The 25,822-nt window shown below is 42.8% G+C and overlaps 1 protein-coding gene across 5 annotated transcripts in view; it reads left to right on the top strand.

Annotated features, from left to right (window-relative positions):
• The window catches only part of DPP6 (dipeptidyl peptidase like 6), an 842,266-nt gene that overhangs the window by 503,940 nt on the left and 312,504 nt on the right, over nucleotides 1-25,822 (top strand). The window contains exon 1 of one of the 5 annotated variants that reach the window (XM_090047675.1): nucleotides 24,862-24,973. The exons of the other annotated variants lie outside the window; for them this stretch is intronic. Coding sequence (XP_089903801.1) covers nucleotides 24,890-24,973 — 84 coding nt within the window. The 5' untranslated portion in view covers nucleotides 24,862-24,889. Of the gene's footprint in view, nucleotides 1-24,861; nucleotides 24,974-25,822 lie in introns of those variants that run through there. 5 annotated transcript variants of the gene reach the window in all.

Raw genomic sequence — 25,822 nt, 5'->3', positions numbered from 1 at the left:
TACAGGAAGATCTAACTTGGTGCTGCAGGAGGTCTAAATGGGGTGATTCTGTGTGTGAATGCAGTCTAAGTCCAATGTTGTTTTCTAAAGACCGGCATAATGGCAAAGCAGCATATTCCTTAGGGAGCCATTTTTTTGTTGGCATCCAAGTTATGAAAGTTTGCACAATGTGTTAATTGTTCTGCCTCATCCCTCCTTGCCTTATGATAGCAGAGGACAGCATCTCATTACAAACTGCAGAGGGCTCCTGGAATGGCCACTTGCTCTTTGAATTAGTAGAGTGGGTGTATCGGAGGGTGAGGTTACATGTTACATTTAAACAATACTAAATCTGTGGGATATGACGCGATGTTAAAGTTAGAACATGCTGTGAGCAGTTGCAAATTAATACCATTTCTTGCCTGCACTGCCCTGACTTGCCACTAAGGGATGGAGAGTAGGGGTGTGGCTAGGAGCCAGAACTGGAAGCAGTGCATCCTTGGATGCAGGAGGACTGCAAATTGCTCATTTTATCTCTGTGGAGCAGACTGAAGTTACCCTAACACAAACAGGGTAGCACAACAGAATTAACCCTCACCTGAAGTAACATAACTTTGAGAGGGGACTGTCCAAATGGCATGTAGCACCACTTAACGAGCTTTAATGTGCAGATGCTTGTGTTTGCCATGCCTTTAGTATGGTTTGAGTGTAATAAGTAGGGGCCTTGTTGCATGGTAATTTTTGGGCAGGTCCTGGAGCTCTTAACATCTACGTTGTCTGCACATTAACACCTGGAACTGGTTTTAAGCACTTGTTATGTGGCTTAAAGTTACACCACTCAAGGGGAGGGTTTTTGATCAGTGCTACCCAGCTCATGTTACACTAAGGTACAGCCACTCTAACACCTTAGTGTTAACGCTGCACCTGCTCCCCCCCGTGCTACCCCAGATCCCCATTCAGGAGATGGCTAAACCTAGGGTGCTGATTTTCAGTAAGGCTGAGGATGCACAGCCCTGATTTGAAGTCAACGCAAGCTGTTGGTCCTCAGGATTTCTTAAAGGAGGCTCTAAATCCTTAACCCTTTCAACATCCCTCTGAGGACTTTTGCAGGTCAGACTAGTGCATTGTAGTTGGTCTAGAGCTACAAAGCACCTCTTTCCATGGCTTGAAATGCTTCTCCTGTTTCACTACACAGTTTGCAGAAGCTGTGATGGAAAGGTGGGGCTATTTGTGCTGAGTGAGAAGGGAGGACTCCAGTGGTTGTTCTGTATGATCTGTATGCTGGGGGACGTTTCCACCCCAGTATGTGCTGGCCTCCTTGAATGTCATCTTCATTTTGGCTTGTCCGTTCAGCCCTACAGCCCCTCTACTGGGCTGACCTTTGGGCAAACCTCCTTACAGTCTGCATGTGACTGGTCAACAACCATCAGTGGCCAAGAGGTTTGGCAATCAAAGCCAGTGCAGGATGAGGTGACTGTGTGCTTCCTGTGAGCCTGTTTTCCCTGCTGAGACAACCAAAGAAATGACAAGGTTATCGCAAGAGAGGAGGAGGGATAGTGCAATGATTAAAGAATTTGGGTGAACACAGATCAGTTTCCTGGTCTGCTACCAATGTCACATTAGCAAGTCATTTAGGATGGGCTATCTGGCAAAAAAAATGGGAATTCTGCGATTTCATTAATAATCCTCATGTACCTCAGTCCTGGATTTGTAGAATGAGAATAGTTGGACGCACAAACCCCAGGCACGTTACTATCTTGCTAGATTTATTTGTTATATGGTGTATAGCATTGTGATGTTTTAAACGTGCACTCCTTTTCCCAGTGTGGGAAATGCAGTATATTTTGTAAGATGCTAAGGAACTGATGGAACAAGACACTCTGTATCCCTCTCTAGGGAAAGAATGACGGACTTCGTTTTCGTGATAGCTATAAAAGTAATGACAGTAACTCCTGCTGTTTCTATTGTATTATTCACAACCTGTTTTTTTCAGCACCAGCCCTGCATTGTTGTGGCAGTGTAGGGTCCTTAATAGCTGTCTGTACTAGAATGGCTTGTACATTTGGTGCTAATTTAAGAGGGAGTCTTGGTGTTTCATTACTCAAAACTGACAGTTGGGGTTTCTTAGCTCTACGTTTCCTGCTCCTCCTTGCAGCATAAGTCATGAAATAGGAAGAGGAAGCTTTGTTGTTAAGGCATTAGACTGGTAAAGACGAATTGGGTTCAACTCTTAGCACTCCCATGATTATCCCATGTGACCTTGCGTAGGTGAAGTTTTTAATAGGGAGATTTTTCCTTCATTGATTTAATAGGATATATTCATCTTTGCAACCCCCCCTATTAAAGTCACCAGGCCTCCACAAGGTTCAAGAGTTTCTCCTTCTAGAATAGTGTGCAGTTCTTGGTAATAGACTAAATTTAAGCTAATGACTGAGAGGTGAAATGTGTGGTATCTCATTACTGTATCGTCTCCTATCCAGCATTGCTGTTCCACAATATAATAATAATAATCAGAGACTATATGTTGAATTATATAATTACATTGAAATAGCCTCCATTTTCACTGATAAGAGGAGTAGCAATAATGAAATTTTTGCATCTAATTAGGACATTTTCATTTATATGACCATTAGAAATGTGCCAAACATTTGGAACTGTAATTTATGCACAGCAACCCTTTGTGATTAGTCATTTTATTTAGTGTCAAATCAAATGTATTTTTAGCACAATTTCTATGGAATTGCAATCAGATCTATGTAAAAAGTACATTAATCCTGTCTGCAAAAGCTGTGTGCATATTGAAGTGCATATACTACCCCACGTGCCCCTGGTTTTATTTCAGAATAATCCCACAAAATATTATTCTATGAAATATAGGGAACATTTTTTTCACTTCTAGATATATATGGAAGTAATTTAACTTCAAGTATTCAAGAAAAACATATTTCTGCCTCTCCATTCTCTCATTATTGCTAATTCTGAGTGGGGAGAATGGGTCATATTTATGGTATATGATGGAGAATACTGGTCAGAAACAAGGACCTAGTCCTGCAATTTTCACTTCCATTAAAATAAATAGCATTACTTACAGAAGGAAGGACTAGACTAGAGAGTCAGGAATTACGCTGAATAGGATTAGATTCCTTGGGAGCAATTTATCATGCTCATTCACAGGATGAATTTAATTTTTCTTCCTTAGTGTTAAAACATCAAAACAGCCTTCTCTGTGTCTTCATCTAACTACCTGTAAAATGGGGGCACGTGTGTGTGTATGCATGTAGAAGTGTAGACCTGAATATCCTGAGCCCGCCAGATTGTTGGGCCCAATGGCCAAACCCTGTGGAGGCAGGGGCCAGGAGACAGCACAGTCAAAGCTATAAGGTTAAGATTTTGCATAGGTATGACAGAAAAATGATTAGTATGGGCACTGTTTTCACTAGACTACCCAAAGGGGTTTTTTTTTTTTTTTGTTTTTTTACTGTTTCTAGGAAAAAAGCAAAAAAACTCACCTTCATTTGCTGTTTTTCCCAAGTCCAGTAATGATGAAATCAAGTGTTTTAAGGTGTTTTTTTTCCTCCCCAAACTAGCTTGTACAAAGGCAAATCATGGTAATGCTTGTAAGTCATCAGGAGACTGTACCATGCAGTGTGAAGTATGAATAATTTAACTACTCTCCAACTGAAAATGTATTTAAATATCTGCGTAGGTTTTAAGAGAACATACAGGTTTTTCCTTATGTCGATTTATTCTGACTACTAATACTGAGGAAACTGCTCACCAGAATGGACCAACTGTTATATATGAGAAAACAGATTGCAATGCTTTTAGGTAAGGTTGCCTGACATTTTTCATTATAAGACCCTGTTTTCAGTAGCTTGTAACATTGCAGAGCTTTAACTAAAATTTCCCGTATCTGGTGTCTGCTTTGGGCTGAAGTTTCATCCAAAATGGTTTAGCTGTTTTTCAAAATGAGACTAAGGGAAAAAACACATTCTTTTGTCCTTCGTTAAGAAGCTCTGTCACCGCTATGCTTTGAAGTAGAGACTTGAAATTTAGAAGAGGACAGTAGTTCCCTCAGGGTTAAGGATACGTTTTTTTCTGTTCTCACAAAAAAAACTGCTTAAATTTTACCATGGAACAAACATCTGAGACGGATGTTGGCGCTCACCTAGCATACAGAAGAGTGAGGAATTAGGCTCAAGGTGGATGGCAGGACCAGACATTGGCACTATGGTTGAAGGGGAAGAGACTTGTGAAAAGAACTGGTGAAATGTAGCAGTGGGGGGATTAAATCAGACACTGTGCAAATATTTTATGTTGGGGAGTATGGGCAGGGATCAGAAGCTGAGAGGGATTAGAGGGATGGTGTTGCTGAAATGGGAAGAAGGATTGTCCAGTGGCTGGAGTGCTAGCCTAGGCTTTGAAACGCCTAGCTCCACCAAAGGGTTCCTCATGCAGGTCACTGAGGGCCAGATCCAGATTAGCCATCTAGGGTGTTACAGCCCCTAAATATTAGTTGTCTGGCCCGGCGATGATAATCCAAATAGCATTAAGGATGTAGGAACCCCTATACAGTGAATGTGGAAACTTGGGCACTTTCAAGGAAAAGCTCAGCTCTCTGTACAAAGAATGGGAAGAGTTAGCACCTAGAGGTAGCAAAGAGGAACTACTGTACAGTCTGAAATCCCAATCCTTCCTGGAGCTTGGACCACTGCATGTGGCTGTACATCAGGGTCTAGAGTGCCTACCAGGGGTGGGCAATTATTTTGGGCGGAGGACCGCTTACTGAGTTTTGACAAGCCATCGAGGGCCACATGACAGGCAGCCAGGGGCAGATAACTTAATTTTCTAAATTTTTTAGGGGCCCTGCAGGCTGGATAGAATAGCTTGGCGGGCCGCATCTGGCCCGCGGGCTGCATCTTGCCCACCCCTGGCCTAGACCTGCTTCTGCCCAACTTTGGGGTGGGGCAGGCAGTGATACCCAGCTTTCAGATGATGGTCAGAAGTGAGATGCCTTGTTTCTAGACCTTCCTCAGCCTGAGTGGTCTCAAGCACACATCTTCCACTCTCCAGGGGTGACCAAACCACCAGGCTATAGTGCCTGAATGGGGGCACCCTGCCACCACTCATTTTGAAGTAGCTGGCCCTCAAGGTAGAAAGGCATGCAAGAGGAGAAGAAGCAAGAGGGAGCCTAGCTCTGAAGCCTAGTGCTTACTGCACTTGCTGGGAGGTGGGGGTCCTGGGGTCTGGTCCCTGCTGTTAGGCATGGGGAGTATTTGCTTAAGAAACAGAAATAACTCTGAGCTGAGTTGTGCAATTTAGATATATCATCCACAGTGTTCACTGTACAAGGTAAATGGTTTCAGGGAATGACTCAGGGTTGTTTATAGAATGAGGCTGTTTTCCGCACCATTTGTTTCAGAGGTCACCAGGGGTGTAGCGAACAATGCAGGAGACCGTGGGTTGTGAAAGGACTTTCTCGTTACTAAGGCTGCCTTGGAGAATGAGATTCCTCTGTGTCTGTCACTGTGATCCTCAGCGATGCTGGACGAGTCACTTAAACTTTTTCATTACCTTTTTACTTGCCACTAATTGTGCTCATTTGTTGGGTGCCCAGAGAGATGTCATTAATTTGAAGACGTTCTGACTACTCTCAGTGGCAGCTACAGTCAGTGGGAACTGTACCCTGACCAAGTCAAGTGCTATCCAATTCTAAGGACTCTAAAACATCAGGCCATAAGCATTTGCATTGGGTATCCCAAGTTAGTGGATACTAATTACTTTGTCTGTGCCTCAGTTCCCCGTCTGAAAAATGGGGATATAATACCACATTACGGAATTTACATCCTGTGCGTTAATGTTGGGAGAGCACTTGGATACAGGAGTAGTGAGCCTATTAAAAAAAAAAAAAAAAAAAAGCCCTTAAGGAAATTAAATAATTCTGTATACAGCAAGATTTTAATGGTGTGCAGTCAATAAGGCACAAAGAGGATGATGTTAAATATTGAATAGCTGCTTCTTCAGTGAGCATTTTTTACCTTGTAGGCTAAATGAGGAAGGATGATCAGCATATGCAATAACAGAGCTAAAAGGTACTTTTGTACCATAATGCCTGTGCCTAAGCAGCACACATAGTTAACGCTGGCACTTCCTAACTTTTGCAAGTCTGACTTTTCAGCCTTAACATTGTAATATAGTTTGTAAATGTAATTTCTATAAGTATTAAAGCATTCTCAAATGGGCTGGCAGTTTTAGAGGCCAAATGCATTAGCACTCATCTGTAGCAAACATGTTGCATATTCAGATTGGTTGTATGATGCTTTGAGAATCAGCTGGTAATGGGTATTTTGCTGGACATGTGGAGATTTCTGATTTGCGGTGAAGGACAGGCTGGTCGTGTATTTGAGCAGATGGTAGTCATTACTTGTGCCAACACGTGACTACAATTAATTATAATGGAAATACCGACAGGTTATTTTACAGGGCTTTTTTTGCTTCATATATGTTTTCGCAGAAAAGGGATTCAGTATTCAAGGAGGCATCGGAAATAAAAGGTTAGAGTTGCAATATTTTCATGTTAATTGCTTCAGTATTTAAAAACAATGCCTAATATTTAGAAACTCCTGGTCTCACAGTTTGCATCCATGCAGAATCTTGGCTCAGGAGAAAGCCTGTCTTCCTAATTTTGCAATAGCCAGGAATTTGTGGTTCACCGTAATGAAAACTACATCCAATTGTAAATCCATCAGGCAGTGGAGGAAAAAAACCCCTATATTTTTGCACATTCATAATAATAAATACGGCTGCTCACCTTAAAACACACAACTTCCAGTTTTAAACCACATTATATAAAATTAACTGTAATGCAGTAGGATTCTTTCTTGGGGCCTGTGTTATGTTATATTTATGTGCTCCCTTTGGGTCATATTTTCCATTTTTATGGATTATTTTATTATTGTTTTGCTAATGAGACTCAAATCTACTTCTCTCTCTCTCTGGTAATACATCTTTCGTGACAGGCAATGTGGTCTCCTTGGCTATACATTTGCGGTTGCAGGATAATTTTTAACAATTAAATACAGTTCTGACTAAACTGATTCTTCTGCTCCATAACTTACCTCATTGCACAGTATACAGGGAAGAAAAAATCATGTAGCAGTAGCTGCAGTAGGATGATATTCAGGAACAAAGGGGTTATGCAAGACGTTTCCTTTAATAACCCAACCATTGCTCACACCCTGTGCAGTTCCAGCAACATCCCATGGCCATCAATCTAGGTTGAAATGATCTAGTTGGAAACTGAATCCCATGCAAATATGAAATAAAGCTACTTGAAGTGGTAATGCCTGTTGCAAGTAACTACTTGTAGTAAGACTGTGTACCTTGAGATCCACAGTAAAGGAGTCTCAAAGTCCTAGGTGGTGGCACCATGGTAAGAAGCCTAATGCCCCTGGCATGGCTTGCAATCAATTGGCAGAGGTCATTGCGGGACCCCTGGCATGGCTTTATGAGCTCTCGTGGTGCTCTGGCCAGGTGCCAGAGGACTGGAAAAGGGCCACTGTGGCCCCCATTTTCAAAAAGGGGAGGACCTGGGAAACTATAGGCCCATTAATCTTACCTCGATCCTGGGGAAGCTCTTTGAGAAAATTATCCAGGAGCACAGCTGCAAGTGACCAACAGGGGAAATTATGCTCAAGGCTACCAACATGGGTTCATTAGGGGTAGGTCCTGTTGGACCAACCTGGTGGCCTTCTATGACCAGTCACAAAATCCTTAGACACAGGTGTTGCCTTTAGAAACAGGATGTAGTCTTTTTGGACTTTAGGAAGGCCTTTGACACTTCCTCTCACCCCATCCTCATTAAAAAATTAGGAGACTGTGGTGTTGACACCTACACAGTCAGATTGGTTGCAAATTGGCTGGAGGGCCGCACCCAAGGAGTGGTGATGGACGGGTTATTTTTGACCTGGAGGGATGTGGGCAGTGGGGTCCCCCAGGGCTCGGTCCTTGGGCCGGCGCTGTTTAACATCATCATCAGCAACTTGGACAAGGGGGTGAAAAGCACCTCATTCAAATTCACAGATGACACTAAGATGTGGGGAGAGGTGGGCATGCTAGAAGGGAGGGACAAGCTACAACTAGATCTGGACAGGTTACAGGGGTGGGCGGATGAGAACAGGATAGGTTTCAACACTGATAAGTGCAAGGTGCTGCACCTGTGGAGGAAGAACCGGCACCATACCTACAGGCTGGGGAACTCCCTTCTCATCCGTGCAGAGGCAGAAAAGGATCTTGGAGTCATTATTGATTCCAGGATGAACATGGGCTGGTAGTGTGGGGATGCAGTCAGGAACGCCAGCTGCACAGATGCATCATGAGCGGGTCCAAGGAGGTGATCCTCCCCCTCTATGCAGCACTGGTCGGGCCGCAGCTGGAGTACTGCGTCCAGTTCTGGGCTTCGCACTTCAGGAGGGATGTGGACAGCATCAAGGGGGTCAAGAGAAGGACCACTCATATGATCGGGGGCAGCAGGGCAGGCCCTATGAAGAGAGGCTATAGGACCTGAACCTGTTCAGCCTCCACAAGAGAAGGCTGAGAGGAAATCTGGTGGCCATCTATAAACTTACAAGGGGGGACCTGCTGGGAACGGGAGAGTCCCAGTTTCCCCGAGCACTGCCAGAAGTAACTAGGAATAATGGCCATAAGTTGACTGATAGGTTCAGACTAGATATCAGGAGGCACTATTTCATAGTCAGGGCAGCTAGGATCTGAAACCGACTTCCAAGAGAAGTGGTGCTGGCTCCTACCCTGGGGGTCTTCAGAAGGAGGGTAGATAATCACCTAGCCAGGGTCATTTGACCCCAGCATCCTTTCCTGCCCATGGCAGGGGGTCGGACTTGATGATCTGCTCAGGTCCCTTCTGACCCTACCAACTATGAAACTATTTCAGTGCTATCTGTGTACCCATAGCCTGCTGATCTCCACAAGTCGTTCCTCACAGAGTCAGGGTTTGGTTATTGTGCAGAAGGGATTTGATTCCACAGCATAGAAGTCAAATGGTGGTCTTGTCACTGAATTCAGGATTTGGCCTTTAGTACCTTCTGGCAATCACACCTTAGGCTGCATTGTTACAGTGCACCTGTATGATCTCTTAGCATGTCTCTGACCTTGCCCCTTTTTACTGGCCACATTACAGCTGCTCTTCTACTTGCAGGGATTTGTTAGCAGTTTGGCTGGCAGGCTAATTTTGATCGAATGCACTGAAAATGTCAGTAAATGTTTCTTGTCACAGCCATGTGACCAAAATAAAGTTCTTTCCTCACTAATAATGCACTAGAGACCTTTATTAGTGTGCCTACTGCCTTGCGGCTCATTTTGCTACTCTGTGGGCTTATCTCCACTTGCAGTTGAGGAGCATGAATTACCTCCTTCATAAACTCTGGAGTTTATTGCTCTCGGGTGCTGAATCTTCACGTGTACCTGGAACCGCAGCACCTTGAGCCAGGTCTGGTTGGCAGGGGGCCCCAGGGCTCAGCCTGCCAGCCTGGGGCTGCTCCCCCCAGCTCAACGTGCTGTGGAGGGGCTGGCTGAGGTAGGAGGGTGCTTCAGTGTGGGGCTAGCTGGCAAAGTCTACATATGTGCTGCTGCAGAGTAAAAAAAACTCTGCACAAGGATGGTACTTTTATTTACAAGTACTATCCTGCTGCAGAGTAAAATAGTTTACTTCAGCCTAATAGGGGTGCACATGTATATGCACGATATTTACTGGGCCTGGTATTTACTGAGCAGAAATGCCCAGTTTTCCTTTGCTAACTGCAATCAGCGGGGAGAAGAATTAGCTTATCCAGGTCATCAACACCTACATTTTCATGGGCTACTCCACTAACCCAGCATGTTGTCCTACTCTGTATCGTATGCTCATATTTGGGGCACCTTTTCCTGGTGTTTGTTACACAATCTTTCTTGTGCCTTTCAAGACACTTTGGAAACTTAGTCAATCTGATTGATTAACTCCATAATTTTGTTGCTGTTTCAGCAGGAATGGTTTGTTTCATCCATCATTTAATTTGATGGCCTTTTGAAGTTCTACGACTTTCAACTTCCCTCGCCTTTTCTATTTGTGGAATTCACTGTCATTGGAGGTCAGCAGCTCCCAAGCTTTTCCCGTGGCAGTGGTAGAATAGAGTGAAGACTTCTGATGGTTGCTCAGTTCAGGCAAAATCCTGCCTGTGTTTTAGTATTAGAGCTATTTAGCTAGGAGAAATGAAGCAGACCAGTTGTTAGTGAGACAATCTTTTCTCTGCCTGTAGTTTCCTGGTGACCTCTGCAGTAGATTCCTGGAGACATTTCACAAGGTCGCTGAAGCACAGCAGGAGTCACCCAGGACCAGCTGATGGCACTCAAGGAATCCCTTGGACTAGGGACAGACATTACACATAAACTGGTTTAAGTGATGGAGAAAAGCATGTCCGCGTACATTGGAGGCCAGGGAAGAAATCTTCTTACCACCTTTTACCCATTTTTATCATGACTGCACATCAGGCCACAATCTTGTCCTCAGTATTGACCCATTTAGTGGTATTTTCATGTTCTTGTCTGATGAAGAATTCTCACAGAACTTCATATCATGGCACTAAGTCATCCCTTTATTGAAATGCATATGAGTGAAGGTAGTTTCTGAGCCATGTACGTTCATAATTTTGCTGAAAGAAGCCTCTTTGTGCACAGGAAATTACCTACTTTGGGGATGTGTTTATTTTTGTTTGATGGCTGTATTTGCCAGGGTTCCAGCTGTGATGCACTGTCTTCTGTTGCGCCTTATCACTTCCCGCAACTCTTTTATCACACTAAAATGACAAAACTGCTGAGGCCCTATGGGAGACGGTTTTATTCTTTGAAGTTTTTGACCTTTGCTTGAGCATTTTGTACTATATAAATATTTAAAGTGAGCCATGAATCGAGATTAATGCATTAGTGACTACCAAATCATTAACTCTGCGGGATGGAATCAAGTTGACACGAGGGGTTTTGTTAAACAGGGTGCGTTGCTCATTAAGGATAAAGGGCTGGTGTTATGTAAATGTGAGGGCAGTACCCCAGATTTCTTTAGGGAAGTGCCTCAACCAGGGTGCCGTGAGATCCTTTGAGGAACCTTGTGCAATATTAGCACTATTAGTTGTGTAAACACAACTAGGATTCACAAGATAAAAAATGAGATTCCAAATAGGCACCTATTGTATCAGAACATTTTGACCTATGGTGGTCTTTCTGAGCTCCTTGTAACAGAAGAGTTACTCTCATTTTCTGGAGTCAAGAAACAAATGAAAGCTAATAGGTGCTGTAAGTCTAACAAGGTTGACAACCACTGCTCTAAGAGTTGAGTCCTGTATAGCTAGTAAGTGAGGCAGTAACTTTGCGGTAATGGTCTGCCTAATCTAATTGTAATCACTCCTGTGGATTTTGATTAACTCCATCTCTTCCCATGATGATGATAATGATTTACTCTGGTTTACCCTGGGCCTCAAAGCCATAATCTGAATAGTGCTGAGAAGAGGGGATTTGTCAGTCAGAAACAAAATACCGAGAAGGAAAAAGCGCCAGAGAGGAATACAAACCTCGCCAACTGTAGCAAGTATTAAAAGTCTAATCTTTCTTTTTTGGCAGTGTTTGAAATAAGAACAGACCATGGAGCATTATTAATACATTCTCATGACAGACCATTAGAAAATGGAAAAAACCCAGAATCTAAAAGTGTTAGAGTTCTTTAAAGTTCTCTCTTGGATGTCACTCATTTACTTTATTCAATGTATCTGGGTCCCCAAATCATTAGATTTCTCGCTATGGGCAAATACTACGAGAAGAGGGGAAATACTTGCAAATATTCTTTGACTAATGCATTCAAATATAAAGTACTTTGGCTTTTTTGTTGTTGCCACGAGCAGTTCATAGAAGGAAATTTGTCTTGGTGAGGATGCTAGCTGGAAGAAAATGTCGTAAATGCTAGTGTTAAAATGGATTCAAACAAATAATGTATATTTGCATTTGTATTTATGCTAGAACAATTTTAGCACTTATCTTAATGGCCTTATCTGAGGAGAAACCTTGGTGGTGCTCAGGCAAGAAGCAGAAAGACAGGATGATGTCCAGTGCCTAATCTCATGGCTGAAAGACAAGTTCTTCCTCTCAAATCATCATCTGGTGTCTTTCAGTACAGCCTTCTTTCTGCCTTGTCACCGCGGCTTCCAGCCCGTCGATGCTGATGACATAGCTGCACAGAACCCATTGCATCATGTGCTTTTATTCCACTGATTTTCATGTTCTTTTTCAGCATTTCTCTTTCTCCTCCATCCTGGACTTTTGTATTCTCATGGTGATCTCCTCCCATCACCACCCCTGTCTTGCAATACTGTTTGCTTCCTCCGCTTCTTTTCTCATGTTGTGGACCATCACTGGTCTCAACGACTCTTATGTACTCCAAATTTATTCTTCCCTCTTCTAGCTCTGCCATCTTCCTAGCTTACCAACTCAACCTCCCCAACTCAGCCGAATCATACCCCCACAATTCCAGCTTCCTTGTTTTGCCAATTTGGTGTCATTCCTCGAGCGTTCCCATCATGCCGCTCCCAGTTCTCTTTTAGCACAGAATTTCTTCCAAGAAAAAACAGCCTTCACTGCTTTTCCACTTCTCTGTTACTCACAAACTATTCCACTGTTTGGCATTATGGGATTGCATGTGAATCTTCATAAAACAAATGAACAAACAAAAAGGGGAAAAACCCAAAGCTTCTTGACTTTACAGTTATACAAGAAACGTTGACAACGTGAACTACCAAGGATCAAAACCCAGTAGTGAAATTAGAATGAAACATTGATTATTAAAACAGCATGATTTTTTTTAAGTAGGCGTCATGATTTTTTTAACACTTAGGCTAAGTACAGACAGTCAGAAAGCCCGAGGCTGAATCGATTCAATCTCTGCAGGTTATAGTCTAAACTGTAGTCTAAACTGCATAGATTGAACAAATAAGCAAGCTGAACAGACATTCACTTTTGATTCTAGAAATGCAGCCACTTGCCTGCAGTGGCCCAGGCCACAAGCTGGGCGGTGTTAGAGCATGCCTCCCTACCTGCTGGATCAGACAGCTTGGGTCAAGGCTTGCCCACCCACCCTGCAAGTGGGGGCTTGTGGAAGGAGGTGGAAAGCTCCCTGGGGTGCTGGAGTACTGTGAGTTAACTTGAATCAGGAATGGATCTAGGACAGACCTTCAATAAATTAATTTAACTTAAATCACTTAAGTCAGATACTACATCCATCCAGGTTTATCTTAAACTGACTTTGGCCATTTTGAAACTGGTTTATGTGAACTGATTTTTTCTTGTGTTACAGATTTGAACCAGTTTCCGATCACTTGTACCAGTTTATGTGTAACTTCTGGCACTAGCCCTGGGGTAGGCAGTGTTCTCTTTTTCTCCAACTCCGAGTTCACAACTCTGCCCAAACTCATATACAAACCCTTGAATTTCTTTCATTTTTATCATTTTGGGCTCTATTTGTGTTCATTCCATGCCCCCAATCTCCTCTTCTGGCTCTTGCTGTAACCTGTCTCACTAGCGTGGGAGGCCTTAGTAAGTACTTTTACTCCCACATATCTTAAAAAGACAGTATAAGTCAGTTGAATATAAAATAATTAATTTATTAATTGCACAAAGGTGAAAGCCTCTGAAGTCTTTACTTATGGCCAAATTTTGCAGTTTATGTACGTGTTTTATTTGCTGAATCCACCAAAACACTCTGCTCTCCGAATGTGGCACTTCTCAGCCTCAAGCTTCAGCTGAGCTGGGAGTTTTGAATTTGGCTGTTGGCAAGGAAAGAGAGCCTGTTCCAGAGGCTTTTTTCTCCTACCTCGAACGTGGGATGCCCTCACCGTCTAAAATCTTTTGTCCTCGGCACATCCTCAAGGTTCTTCCTGAATTATCACTGAAAACATCTCTTTTCTCTTTTCCGTGAGCTACAGCTTTGTCTTTACAAGCACATCAGCAGGAGGGAGAATGCCAGTATTTTTCAAATGGCCAGATTCTTTAAAGCATCCTCGCACCACTCAATCATTGTTAATTAGTTTTAAAAAAACTTGTGACTTAAGATACCAGTAGAAGGTCTTACCCTGCTCCCTCTGGCAACACCAACAGCAACATTTCTATTGGCTTGAACAGTCTGAAAGACGGGAACACTTCAGCAAGTCACTACTATGAACAGCTTAAATTTGGCACTGATACCTGTTGTAATCAGGGTTCGGCTTTATAAACTGCTTCTGCCTTTATAAAACATTTTTCTTCGAAAGGCGGAAATAAGCTTTTCTTTTCCATTGCTTATTTTTTGGAAGTGTTAACTAAAGCCGTTTAAATAACCAGTTTCTATTTATCCTAGGATTGTCTTACTTCATGGCAACTTCTTACTGTGTGCAAAATCTGCTTCTACTACAAGTGACATTGAGATAGCACAGTGTAGTCTCCAGAGTCCTTGAACTGTTTCTAAGAGGTAAACTGCTGGGGTTTAACCCAGTTGGGAAATCTGTCTTTTGGGCTGATGGATTATAGTCCATGTAGTGAGCATTCAGCCTCAGCAAGGTTCATGGCATCTTCACCTTTAAGTATCTAATTTATGTAGAAACGCCGATAAATTATTTAGAAGGGCGTTCTTGCTGATATCGGCACTTGTGGAGGAAGCAAAAGATGGTGTGACTTTGCAAATCTTTGGAAACATTGGCACATCTTCAGTAATTCTTCAGAGGTTCATGCTATTAAATATTTGAAAACTAAAAAGCTTGTTTCCCTTTTCTCCCCAAGGTTGCCCTGGCATTTGTTTGGATTTTTCTTAGGAGGCAATTTTTGGAGTTAAGTCGACACTAATTCAGGGTGAGGATAAGCAAGTTAGGGGAAGAATTATTTCACCTTGCCTAAATATAGAAGGTCTTCCTTCTTTCCCTTGCTTTGTTAAACATTCATTCTTGAGTTCACCTAGTAGTTAACCAGGGAGTCGGTTTAGTACAGCGTACAACACAATTGAAAATACAGAGTTGAGCCGCCAGAATTCTGAATGGCAATGGATCCGAACTTTTACATTTAAAATTTGGCAGCTAAATCCATTGCAAGATTTCTGAATAAGTGGCCTGCTTCTTTTTAACGTCCACGTTCTTATTTCAAGTTAACAGTAGTTTGAAACTGTTGACTTTATGAAGATAGGATTATTTTATCAACCTTAAAATTAATTCACAGGCTTACCATTACTGTACTTGGGGGAGACAACAGATTGAATTGATTGAGCGTGGCACTGAGCATCAGGAAGGCTGGATAATTTTCTCAGTTCTGCGACTCCTTAGCTGTCTTAACTTTTGACCTGTTGTGCTCACCTTATCAAAAGCTGGAGTTTCCCCAGTTGTAAAATGGGGATCATAATTTTTATGCTCCCTATTGTAAAAGACTGAGCGTTTTAGCTGAAAAGTCCATACCACCAAGCATTCAAGTGGGCCTTAAATGACATATCCATGTAGAAATGATAAAGCAATCCACACTGTAAATATTATTTGAAAGTAGTATGAAAGCAGATTAATTTGGGATGTAGAGGAGCTTTCCTGAAATCTGGCTTAAGTTCATTCTTAGCTCAGAACCATTCATATCAGGTGTTTATGATACATTTCTGTAAAGCCAAATTGAACCTTATAATTGGGGTTAAATCTTTAAACTCTGAAGTATAACATGGTTATGATTATAACAGGCTAGATTTAAAGTTATTTGACCTTATTCTTGGCAACAATCGTGCGCACCATTCTCTACCAGCATCATTCTACGTTTTTCTCCACTCTTTTCATTGTATGTCCGCTGGCTTGTAGCTTTGGGAGTCCTCTACTGAGTTAAAAACCTTTACACCTGAGACAGCGACTGCAAACCACAGGAGTATCACTTGTGTGCTCGTCTCCTAACAGCTGTCAAATGGGAACGTTTAGTCTGTATTAACTAAGGTAAAATGTGTGCTGTCCACTTGGAGCTCTTTGCCACTGTCCTCAGCTGTCATGTTCCCTATTATTCTTTTTTAAGCTTTATGTGTTATTCATTTGTGTGTAGCAGGAGGGAGGCGGTGGAGAGGGAAGGAGACCTGGGGGTTTGAAGTACTCTTACAGTTACAACTGAACATCATTGTTTCCTACCCATTTGGGATAGATCATGATACTGTAATTCGGAGTGCAAGATCTGGTTCAGGATACTGTCTTAAGATAACAGTCCTAAGGTGAAGGTAAAATTCCTACTAGTGCTGTCTGACTCAGATAAATTAGACTAGACTTACAAACATTAACTGTCTTCCCATAAGCTTCAGGGTCTGATAGGAAGTAAGGCGAGTTCCTCAAAGTATTTTACTACAGAAGAAATTGGCCGGGGCAGGGGAGGGATTGCTTAAAATATTTATTCCTGACTTGCTATTTTACAATTTGTGTAGCAGAGGAGGGGAATAGCATAATAACACACTGGGATAATTACCTAAGGAGACTGTGGATTCGTCGTTATTGGAGTATTTTAAAAGAACATTAGAGAAGCAAAGGTTTAGGTACAGTTACTCCTGCAGCCCAGGGGTTCCTCCCCTGGCTCCTTCCAGCTCTTGTTTCTATGATTCTGACTTCCTCCATCTTGAAGATACACTGATGCAGGAGGATCTCAGTTGTCAGCATGTGAACTTTTCAGGTGCTTAACTTGAGGTCTAAGCCCATCATTGCCTCTTCAGTGAGTATCAGTAATTATGTCTTTAGGGGCAGCAGCTGTCGTCTTGTGTTCTGTTTGCATGGCACCTGGCACAAAGGAGGCCTAGTGCATCTACAGGACTCCTACTTTCTGCCCTGATTAAAAAAGAACTGCTATTATAATTTAGGTCCAGGTTTTCAGGAAACTTCAGTTTCCATGTAGGCACCAACAAAAAAAAGAACAAAAATGAAAAAAAAAATAGATTTTTTTAGAAGATAAAACCATGGGTACTGATATAGTCTGAAAAACTAACCATCAGTATTACAGCTTACCATGCAGCACTTTGTGGAAATCTGGCAGTTATCTAAGTGCTTAAACCTGAGCGTAGGTGATCTCTAAAATCTGGTTCCCATTTTGCATGCTGAACACTTGAAAATGGTTTTCTGAGGTCATCCTCAGTACTAATTATAACTAGTCTCTTCTGTTTCATTAGCTGCTATTATTTCAGGCTCTGCCTCCTGCTTCAGTCTAGAGCTTTCCTGAGATGGAGCCTATCCTAACATTTTCAGCAGGATGTTGTTGCGCTGACAACATTTCTCCTGTGAAAGGCAAATGCACTCAGTCCTCCTGCTTTGTTAGCCAACAGCAGGAGGGCTGGATGAATTCCCAGGAAGCCACAGATGAGGGAAGAGCCTGAGGAATAAGAGTTGGGTGCAAGAGGCACATTTGTGGGGTGTTGTCCTCACATCAGGATTGTTTTGGTGTCGTTACATTGCTTTTAGCTCTCCTGGAAGTTTGGTTTTTATTTTTGTTCTCCAGTGATTATGGAAAAGGTGCTTTTTGAATTTCTAGCCATTCTCTTAAACTTGGGTCTCCAGTATATTCTATTTAAGGACATAGCCAGGCAAGGTTCTTTGGGTAAATGTGGTATCTTTTATCAGGCCAATTAGGATTGTTGGAAAAATAGTTGAGCAAGCTTTCTGGCACAAGCACCCTTCTTCAGGCATAGGGAGAGGTGGCCGGTGCTTGTGTGCGCTCCTGGGTGGAATAGAAGCCAATATGCAAACGGCAGGTCTGTGAAAATGGGCATAGCCATGCACTTGAAATATGCATTCATCTATTCTCGGTATACAGTGCTCCATAACTATAGCCCGTGCCAAGCTTTTGCACCACATTCAAGCCTGTTATCTTGTTTTGAGTGCACTTTACACTTGTAGCCTTGAAACTGATACGACCTAATCAGCTCCTTTCGAAGCTTTGAAATTGAGGGCTTGTAGTCAGCCTCATCAATTATGCAGCTAAATGCTTACAAAGTGGACCGTGGGGCTGAAAAGTGTAGGGAACTGAAGTAGTGGATGCACTGTAAGAAGGAGCCCAGAGGGATCCTGTGCCTTTCAGAAGACCAGTAGCAGGCTGAGCTGGCTCCAGAAGGGCTGGCAGATAGAAAACAGGCCGATCACTACTGAGTTAGCAGGCAGCAAACAGGTAGCCTTGTAGCCACTTGGGCTAACCTTGGGTTGGTGACCCTCCCAGGAAAGAGTCACAAAGCAGTGAGCTGCACTGGGGCATGCGTCTAGGCAGCCCAGAGGCCAGGGGCTGTGGCAGGTAGAGCTAAGCCACAGCAGGTAAAGCAGGCCAGTCATCTGGCCCAGAATGGAAACCCCGGTAGGTGACTGGAGACTCACCTGACAGGAGGGGGCAGGGCTTGGGAAGTATATAAACCTAGTGCCTGAGAGGAAGCAGCCAGTCTGGCCCAGCCAGCAAGGGCTCTGCAGAGAGATGGCTGTAACTGAGATCCTGCTATACCTGGGGAATGCAAGTAAGGAGTTGAGGACTTACAGGGAGCTAAGGCCCAGGGTGTGGAGGGTTTTGTTATACACCCAGTGGGCTCAGAGTTATAGTTACAGCCACAGACTTGTATTTTTTTGTTCTAGTTTACCCGTGAACTGGATTGTGATAATCAGGGGAGGACGAGGTCACAGTGGTACCCACTGAACACATGGCTGTTTTGAACCCTGTCAGGGGCCAGCCTTAAGGTGCTGAAAGGTGACAACCAGGGCCAGGAAAAGGCGAGCTCAAGAAAGGCAAGAAGCCTGAAAGTGTGAAAACTGGGGTCAGGGGTCTGAAACCCAAAAGGGCAGAAACCAGAGCCCAAGAAGGCCAGACTGGGGCTGGAGCCCAGAAACTAAGTCCAGCACAGTGGGCCTAAGCTAAGGGGACCAGCACGAGGAAGGTGACAGGGGCCAAGAAGGCTGAGGCCCCAGTAAGGATATGGAGGCCTGAGGTGGCCTAATATTGGATAAGGGCAAAGTGCCTCACCTTAGTGGTGACCAGTAACATCTGCGAGGCATGGGCATGGCTGTATGGGAGGTTGGAGGCCGCAGAATTGCCCCTTAAGGCAATTAGTGCCCTGGAACACAAATGGGCTTGGAGGGCTCCACTTAGCACATGAAGGGCAGGATGGGGGTAGGGGCCCACTCACTGATACTAAGCAAGAGTTTGCTCTGGGACCCTGAGGCAGCCTCTCTTTTCAAAAACAAGTGAATACATCAAGGCATGGCAGGAGAGAGAAGAAAGAGGGTACCTTAGGAGCCTGAGCAGGGCATGTAGGACCAAAGGTGCTGCGCAAACACCATGGGGCATCATGGCCACCCCTGGGGCATGGACCGTGTTACACGCCTGTACAAATAAACATTGTTTGTTACCACGTAAGCAGTAGCAGGGTGTAAAATGGGCCGTATTTGATTCGGATTTGGCCTGAATCAGGGACAGTGATTCAATTCATTGATTCGGATCTCTGTCCTGATTCAATTCGACTGAATCCAAATGTGAAGATTCGATGCTGATTTGGAGAATTGGTGATTCTGCCATAAGCACCACTTTAAATGTTTTTTCTACATATCTCAACGTACCAGGTGCGGCTCGTGAATGCTGCGATGCTGGGGTGGATGGAGCGTCCCACAGGACTGTGGTTCCCTTCCCCCGTGCTCGGGGGTGAACCCGGAAGTGGACCCGGGGTACTTCTGTTCCACTTCCAGGTCCCCCCTACCCCTGTTCAGCGACTGGTTGTGGGGGGAACCAGGGTGCCCCCCAGATCCAGGTGGCACCAGTCGCTGAGCCAGGGCAGTACGGGGGAGCCCCCCCACACGCTCCCCACCAGACCCAGAAGTGGACTGGAAGTGCTTCTGGTCCACTTTTGGGTTTGCTGCCAAGTGCGCTGGGGGTGCCCCTGCAGTCCTGCAGGACGCTCCATCCACCCCAGCACCACAGTGTTCACGAGCTGCCTGGTACCTAGAGGTATGTAGAAAAAACATTTCAAACTGTGTCTATGTCTGAATCTCCAAATCTTTCCAAACTGATTCGGAGAGATTAAAGGGTCTCCTGATTCGATTCAGATTAGGAGGTACAGCCACTGAATCGGGCCAAATCTCCATCAAATCAGATCTGTGACCAAAGCTTTGCACAGACGTAGCAACAGTTGATCCTGGCACTGCATTGTGCACTTAGGGAAATTACGATAATCTCTGGCTAACTGGCCTGTGGGAATAATTTTCCTTTATTCCATTCCCCCTTTCCTTAACTACTAAGGATTTGTCATTACTGGATAATTCATGATTATTTGCATTCCCCTTGGGTTGATGAATCAGGTAGAGTTTACTGCATGCACTTATATGATATGCACCGAAGTTGAATACATTGTATACTAGGATCTTCCATGTACTGGAAACCTTCTGTGTTTGCAACCTGTAACAATATATCCTGAATTCCCTGTCTTTGGAGCCCAGCAGCTATTTTTTTCTGATGGCTGCTTTGAACTATAGTTAGCCATCCATGTCCTCCCAGGAGCTGATGTTTTTGTAGTAGGAGAGAACACTGCGAGCTTTATGCCACGAGGAAACTGATGGTTGAAGGCTCTGACGTGAATATATGGACCAAGTAGGTTTTGTGTGTTGGACTGAGTGGGATGTTTCCAGAAATGTCTAAACCTCATGGAGCACTTCCAGTCAAAGCAGAGAGAACCACACAGGATATTATCATCCGACAATTAGTGCACAATGAAGTAAAGATGTAGATATGTAATTTACAGGTTTTGGATTATGAAGATGCAGTGCAGTATGAAAAATGTAATAAAAAGGGCAATCAGTATGAAGATGAAAGCACGCGATTTATGTTTCACTTTTAATTTTTAATCACCAGCAAGTCCATTAAGGAACTAGAAATATAATATCATCAATTGATATCAAAAGAATATTTTTTCCCCAAAAATGTTAATGTCTTTATTATGAAGTAGCACCTGTTACTGCACTCAAAGTTATTGGATTGTATGTGCATGAAGTAATTCCCTTAGAAGAAATTAGACGAATAACCCATAATAAATCATATGTCACAAGGGTATGCAGTTAATATCAAGATTAATTATGTGCTGATTTGTAAGTCATTATAGCATAGATTGCAATGCTGAGGTTTAATTTTTCCGCAAAAAACGGATGAATTCTGCTATAGCTGTTTAACTATTTATAAGCACCCTTGAGATGCAGGCTAATGCAAGACAAGAAAACATATTAGTATTTCATTGGTTTGCCTTGCATACTGGAGTGGTTAAATTTAAAGCATCAATCACAATAAAGCTTAATTGGAGTTTGTTTTCTGACCTCATCTTGCAAACCTCAGTTTGTTGCTGCGTTCCAAATCCTTCACAAAGATGCTAGTGACCTGTTCTTCTGCTTTTCATACTCTTGATGTTGCAATTGTAACATTTTGGCAACATTTCTATCTGATTTATTAAAATGGCTCAATGGCAGAGGAAAATACAATATGGATTTGATAAAGCTTTATGTGATGTTAATATGCTGTTTGTGTCCAATTTCATTTGTGTTCTTGAATAGCTGGGGTATTAAAATACATATATTTTCTTTCAATTCCTGGTAGAAGGACTTGGGCTAAGGTTCAACATTATATTCCTATGCAGGAAAACACTTAAGCTCATGTGGAAGTTTCGCTGCTGTCTATGGGACTTGTACAGGTGCTTAACAGCACTCTTGAGTGCAGATGGATTTAAGTACCTTCTTAAATGCTTTCCTGAACACTGTAGGTCTGTGCACTCTACTGGGCATCTAGGACAAAAGGAGACAATGGTTCTCCCCTGGGCACTGTAGCATGTAGTAATAAAATAGTGTTGGATTATGAGAGGGAGAGCATTGTATCAGAGAAATGACAAAGTATAACCATGGTACAGTCTCTCTCATTAATTCCTGTCCTGATGGTACCACTTTCTAAACTATAGTGAAATGAATGTAATGGAGTATCAAATATTATTGTAGATCCTATGGATTTCTCCATTGTTTTCAAGTGTTAAAATTATATAAAGAAATGAACAGTATCACAAGACACAGTGCAGTCATAGATAAATATAACAGGCAAGCAAGCAGAAAACTGCCCGATGAAATGCAGGACAAGCTTTGGCTGCATCTTGGGTTACAATGTGCTTATCTTTTCTTCCTCCGGGTACCCCAACCTCTTAGAGTATGAAATGTAAAATGCAGGAAAGCCAGATATGTCAACCCTTTAATCAGTGGAGCTCTGAGTTAACGGCATAAGCAGCATATAGGGAGTGATACAGATGCTGAAATTGGACCCACGTTGGACCGACTTATGACAAAGGTCTTGTTGAGACTTGATGCAGACAGTGATTATAAACAGAAGAAGCTGTCAGCCATTCCACCGTAGCGCTCTGTAGGACGCTCAGCAATGGCTCCAGCATATGGAAGCAGGGTTCCTCTTCCCTCTGAAACAAATGTTTTAATAATTGATAATGAAGGTATTAAGCGGAAACCAAACATGACATTCATTCATGCCACATAATACGAGCTAATAAAATATACAGAGATGAGGTCTACCTGGGCGAGATAATGGAAAGTGAATAGTGCAGTATTCTTCAGAATTCAAATGTTCCTCTCCTGACAAGGTAATGAAAAAAGCTCTGATTGCCTGCCATAATGACAGTTGATTAACAGTAACTGCCTCGTTGCATTACTGAAATGCTGCCCTCACTTCCCCCTTACTGCTGACATAACAGATGCATGGCTGGTAGATACGGATAGAGGACCAGATGCAATACTGGGACTGTGTGCTGTTACCTGATTTCAATCCAAAGAAGCATCTTGACATTAAAGTGCAAAACTGTTGGTTTCAATAGAATTTTGTCCATTTGCCCAGTGGTATATCTTGGCCCCTGGTGCCTAACAGAAAACTGAGAAACAGTACCTTTTCTTGAGGCCATAGACTGTTCCTGAAGCCTTTCTCTTCTATAATGATTCCCAACTTTGCACATTTTTACTGAAGTAGGTTCTGTGGAATTGGGCAGGGGAGTCTTTTTGGAAGGACTTGGAAATACGGTAACCCGTAGTATCATAGGTATTAGCTGATGCTATTCACACTGATGCTCAGCTTTATAAAAAGGCATTCAGATGCCTAATGCCCAGTGAAGTTCATAAGTTTAATGATCTATGTCCTGATCTCTATCATCTATGGCAGCTAGCTCTAATGTCTGTGTATCTAGTGGTTCCTTGATCAGGAACCTTAAAGGAAAAATAGTGTGGACTTTAAGGATATACATAGGGAGAAACTTCAAGGATCAGCCTCAGAATGGGAATTAACTGAGTCTGTCATTATAGAATCATCGTAGAAATTAAGGGCTAGAAGGGACCTTGAAAGATCATCAAGTCCAACCCCCCTGCTCTGGGCAGGCATACTGCAGAGATCAAATGATCCCAACAAGGTGCCTGTGCAGACTCCTCTTGAAGACTTCCCAGGTTGGGGACTGAACCACCTTCTTGGTAAATCTGGTCACTCTTCCTGAAAGTTCTTCCTTGCATCCAACGTGAAACTATCCTCTAACAGAGCAGTGGCCATGTCCTGATGAGATAACCCTAGTATTTTCTCATAGAAAATGGAACAGTCTTCAGTTGATGGATGGTGTCCATCTCCTAGGACTTGTGAAAAGAGCTAGGGCAAAAACTAATAGAGGCTAAAAGTGCATATCAGCTACAAAAGAAAATGCAGAATATTGACCTTGGTGTTGCTGCTCAGTGGGTGTACCAGCTGCTTAGAGGGCACATCGGGAAAGGTTCTTATATCAGGGTGATGGCAGAAAAGGTTGTTTCTAGGAAAGGCCTCTTTCAGCTTTTTCCCCACATGCAAAATGTTTCAGGCTGGTACTCCAATGGCTTCTCCTTTAAACTAGTTCTAGGAAGGTTAAGCTTATAAACTAGCAAGATCAAATCACTTGGGTTTATAGAAGAGGCTCCCTAAAATAAGCATTTTTAGTAATTTCTCTCCATTGGGCTCTTTCACTCTTTTTTATTTTTTCCCAGCAGATGTATTTTGGTGTCCTTTTAAAAAAAATCATCCCAATCCAGAGTTCAAAAACTTTTGTTTCCACCGTAAGCACAATAGCTAGGAACTTAGAAGCTCATTTGGGAATTTACTGTCAACACAAACCAAATGATAGAAGCTTTTTAGTCTTGTCTTCCAGGGCTTCTGCATTCAGAAATAACCTTGGCTTTATTGGGAGTTGATTATGTGGATGGGTGTGTAGGATGCAGTTCTGTGTCAAGAAATCTTTCATTCCCGTAGGTGATAGTGGCTTCTCAAAGAATTCCTTTGATGGCAAATATACTTGCTTGTTATGAAAACAGTTATTAGCTCGTGATTCAAGCCTTTGCCTCCCTTTCAGTCTGTGTCAGTAAGGTTTTATTTTTTTTCCTAGAACTCCACCTTCTTCAGCAGTCAGTAATGCAGGGGCTGGTGGAGACCTTGGAAGGTTGATTATTTTACACTTCATGTCTTCAGCTTGCAGAGGGGCTGTGTTGTGTGACCGAGTAACTCATACGGAGCGTGTTTTATATGGAACTTGCATCTGGACTCGCAGCGTCTCTGGATTATGTTACCAGACCCCAGGGAAAAACACAGAACGCTGCTTATTACCTACAAGAGAGTGTTTTTTGTTTTTTTTTTTTACTGAAGCATAAAGGGAACATACAGGAAAGAGACCAATTGAAATTCTTTTTTCCCCCCTTCCATTAGAACTGTTCACCCAGGAGGAAGAAATTAAACATTGAAGGCACAAATAAATGATGAGGGAGCCATTAAAGACAGAGCAAATTAAAGTGAAGTTCAAAAGATGTATGAAAACTGGGGAAGAGATATGCTGCAGTATTTTTTTTTTTTTTACCAGGGGTCTTCCCAAAGGAAGAGAAGAAATCAGGTCAGTTCTGATTAATTTTTTTTTAATTTATGCTAGGAAAATGAAATAAGAACAACCTTGAGTCCTATATTGCCCCATTAATGTCCTGTAAAGTTTTCTGACCAGAGACTTCTTCTATTTTTCATGGTGAAACTGTAAGAAGAATATATTTTGAGGGCAAAATAATTTATAAAATGTCCTGGTTCAATTTAGGGACCGCAGAAGTGGCGCACACTGAGGGATGAAATAAAGATATTTTAGCTCTCCTTCCTCTATATTTTCTTCCTTCTGAAAAGTAAGTGAAGGTATGTCTCATTTGCAGACACTGCCATACAGAGGCTAGTTGCAGTCCAGCTAGCCTGGATTTTAGTAGCGGCCTGGCTGTGGCAGTGTGGCAAACTAACAACTGGTGTGTTTTACACATCTTCTTGGGCAGGTTTTGCAGCCCACTTTGAATGCCATGGTACAGCAGCAAAACTACTATCAGTACCCAACCTAGCTAGCTCAAGTATATGTATGCTATGCTGGGGTCTCAGCGGTGGCTTGGAGCATGTCTATTCTGCAAGAGGCCCCTATAGGTATGTATGCATTTTTTTTAGATCCAAGAGTCTCCTCCTCCACTGAGAAAGCAGATATGCCTGCAGAAAGATTGGACAGCATTTGGTGTTTTTCCTGTTACAGTTGCTACTGCTTTGTACAGGTTTCTGATCAGACATATTTTTCATTAATTATTCACTATGGTCAGACTCCCTCACCATATGGGGAGGAGATTAACTGAAATAATGTACCTCTGCTGCAACTTATCACTGTTGCTTCTGCCTGGCCACCATGGGTAAAGCACTAGGGAAATGGCTGCAGCTGTTGGCTTGC

This window comes from Crocodylus siamensis, chromosome 5 (assembly GCF_052110815.1).
Source record: "Crocodylus siamensis isolate JL-2025a chromosome 5, ASM5211081v1, whole genome shotgun sequence".
Lineage (NCBI taxonomy): Eukaryota > Metazoa > Chordata > Crocodylia > Crocodylidae > Crocodylus > Crocodylus siamensis.
Note: the sequence above shows the minus strand (reverse complement) of the source record. Positions and strands in the feature narration are given on the sequence as shown.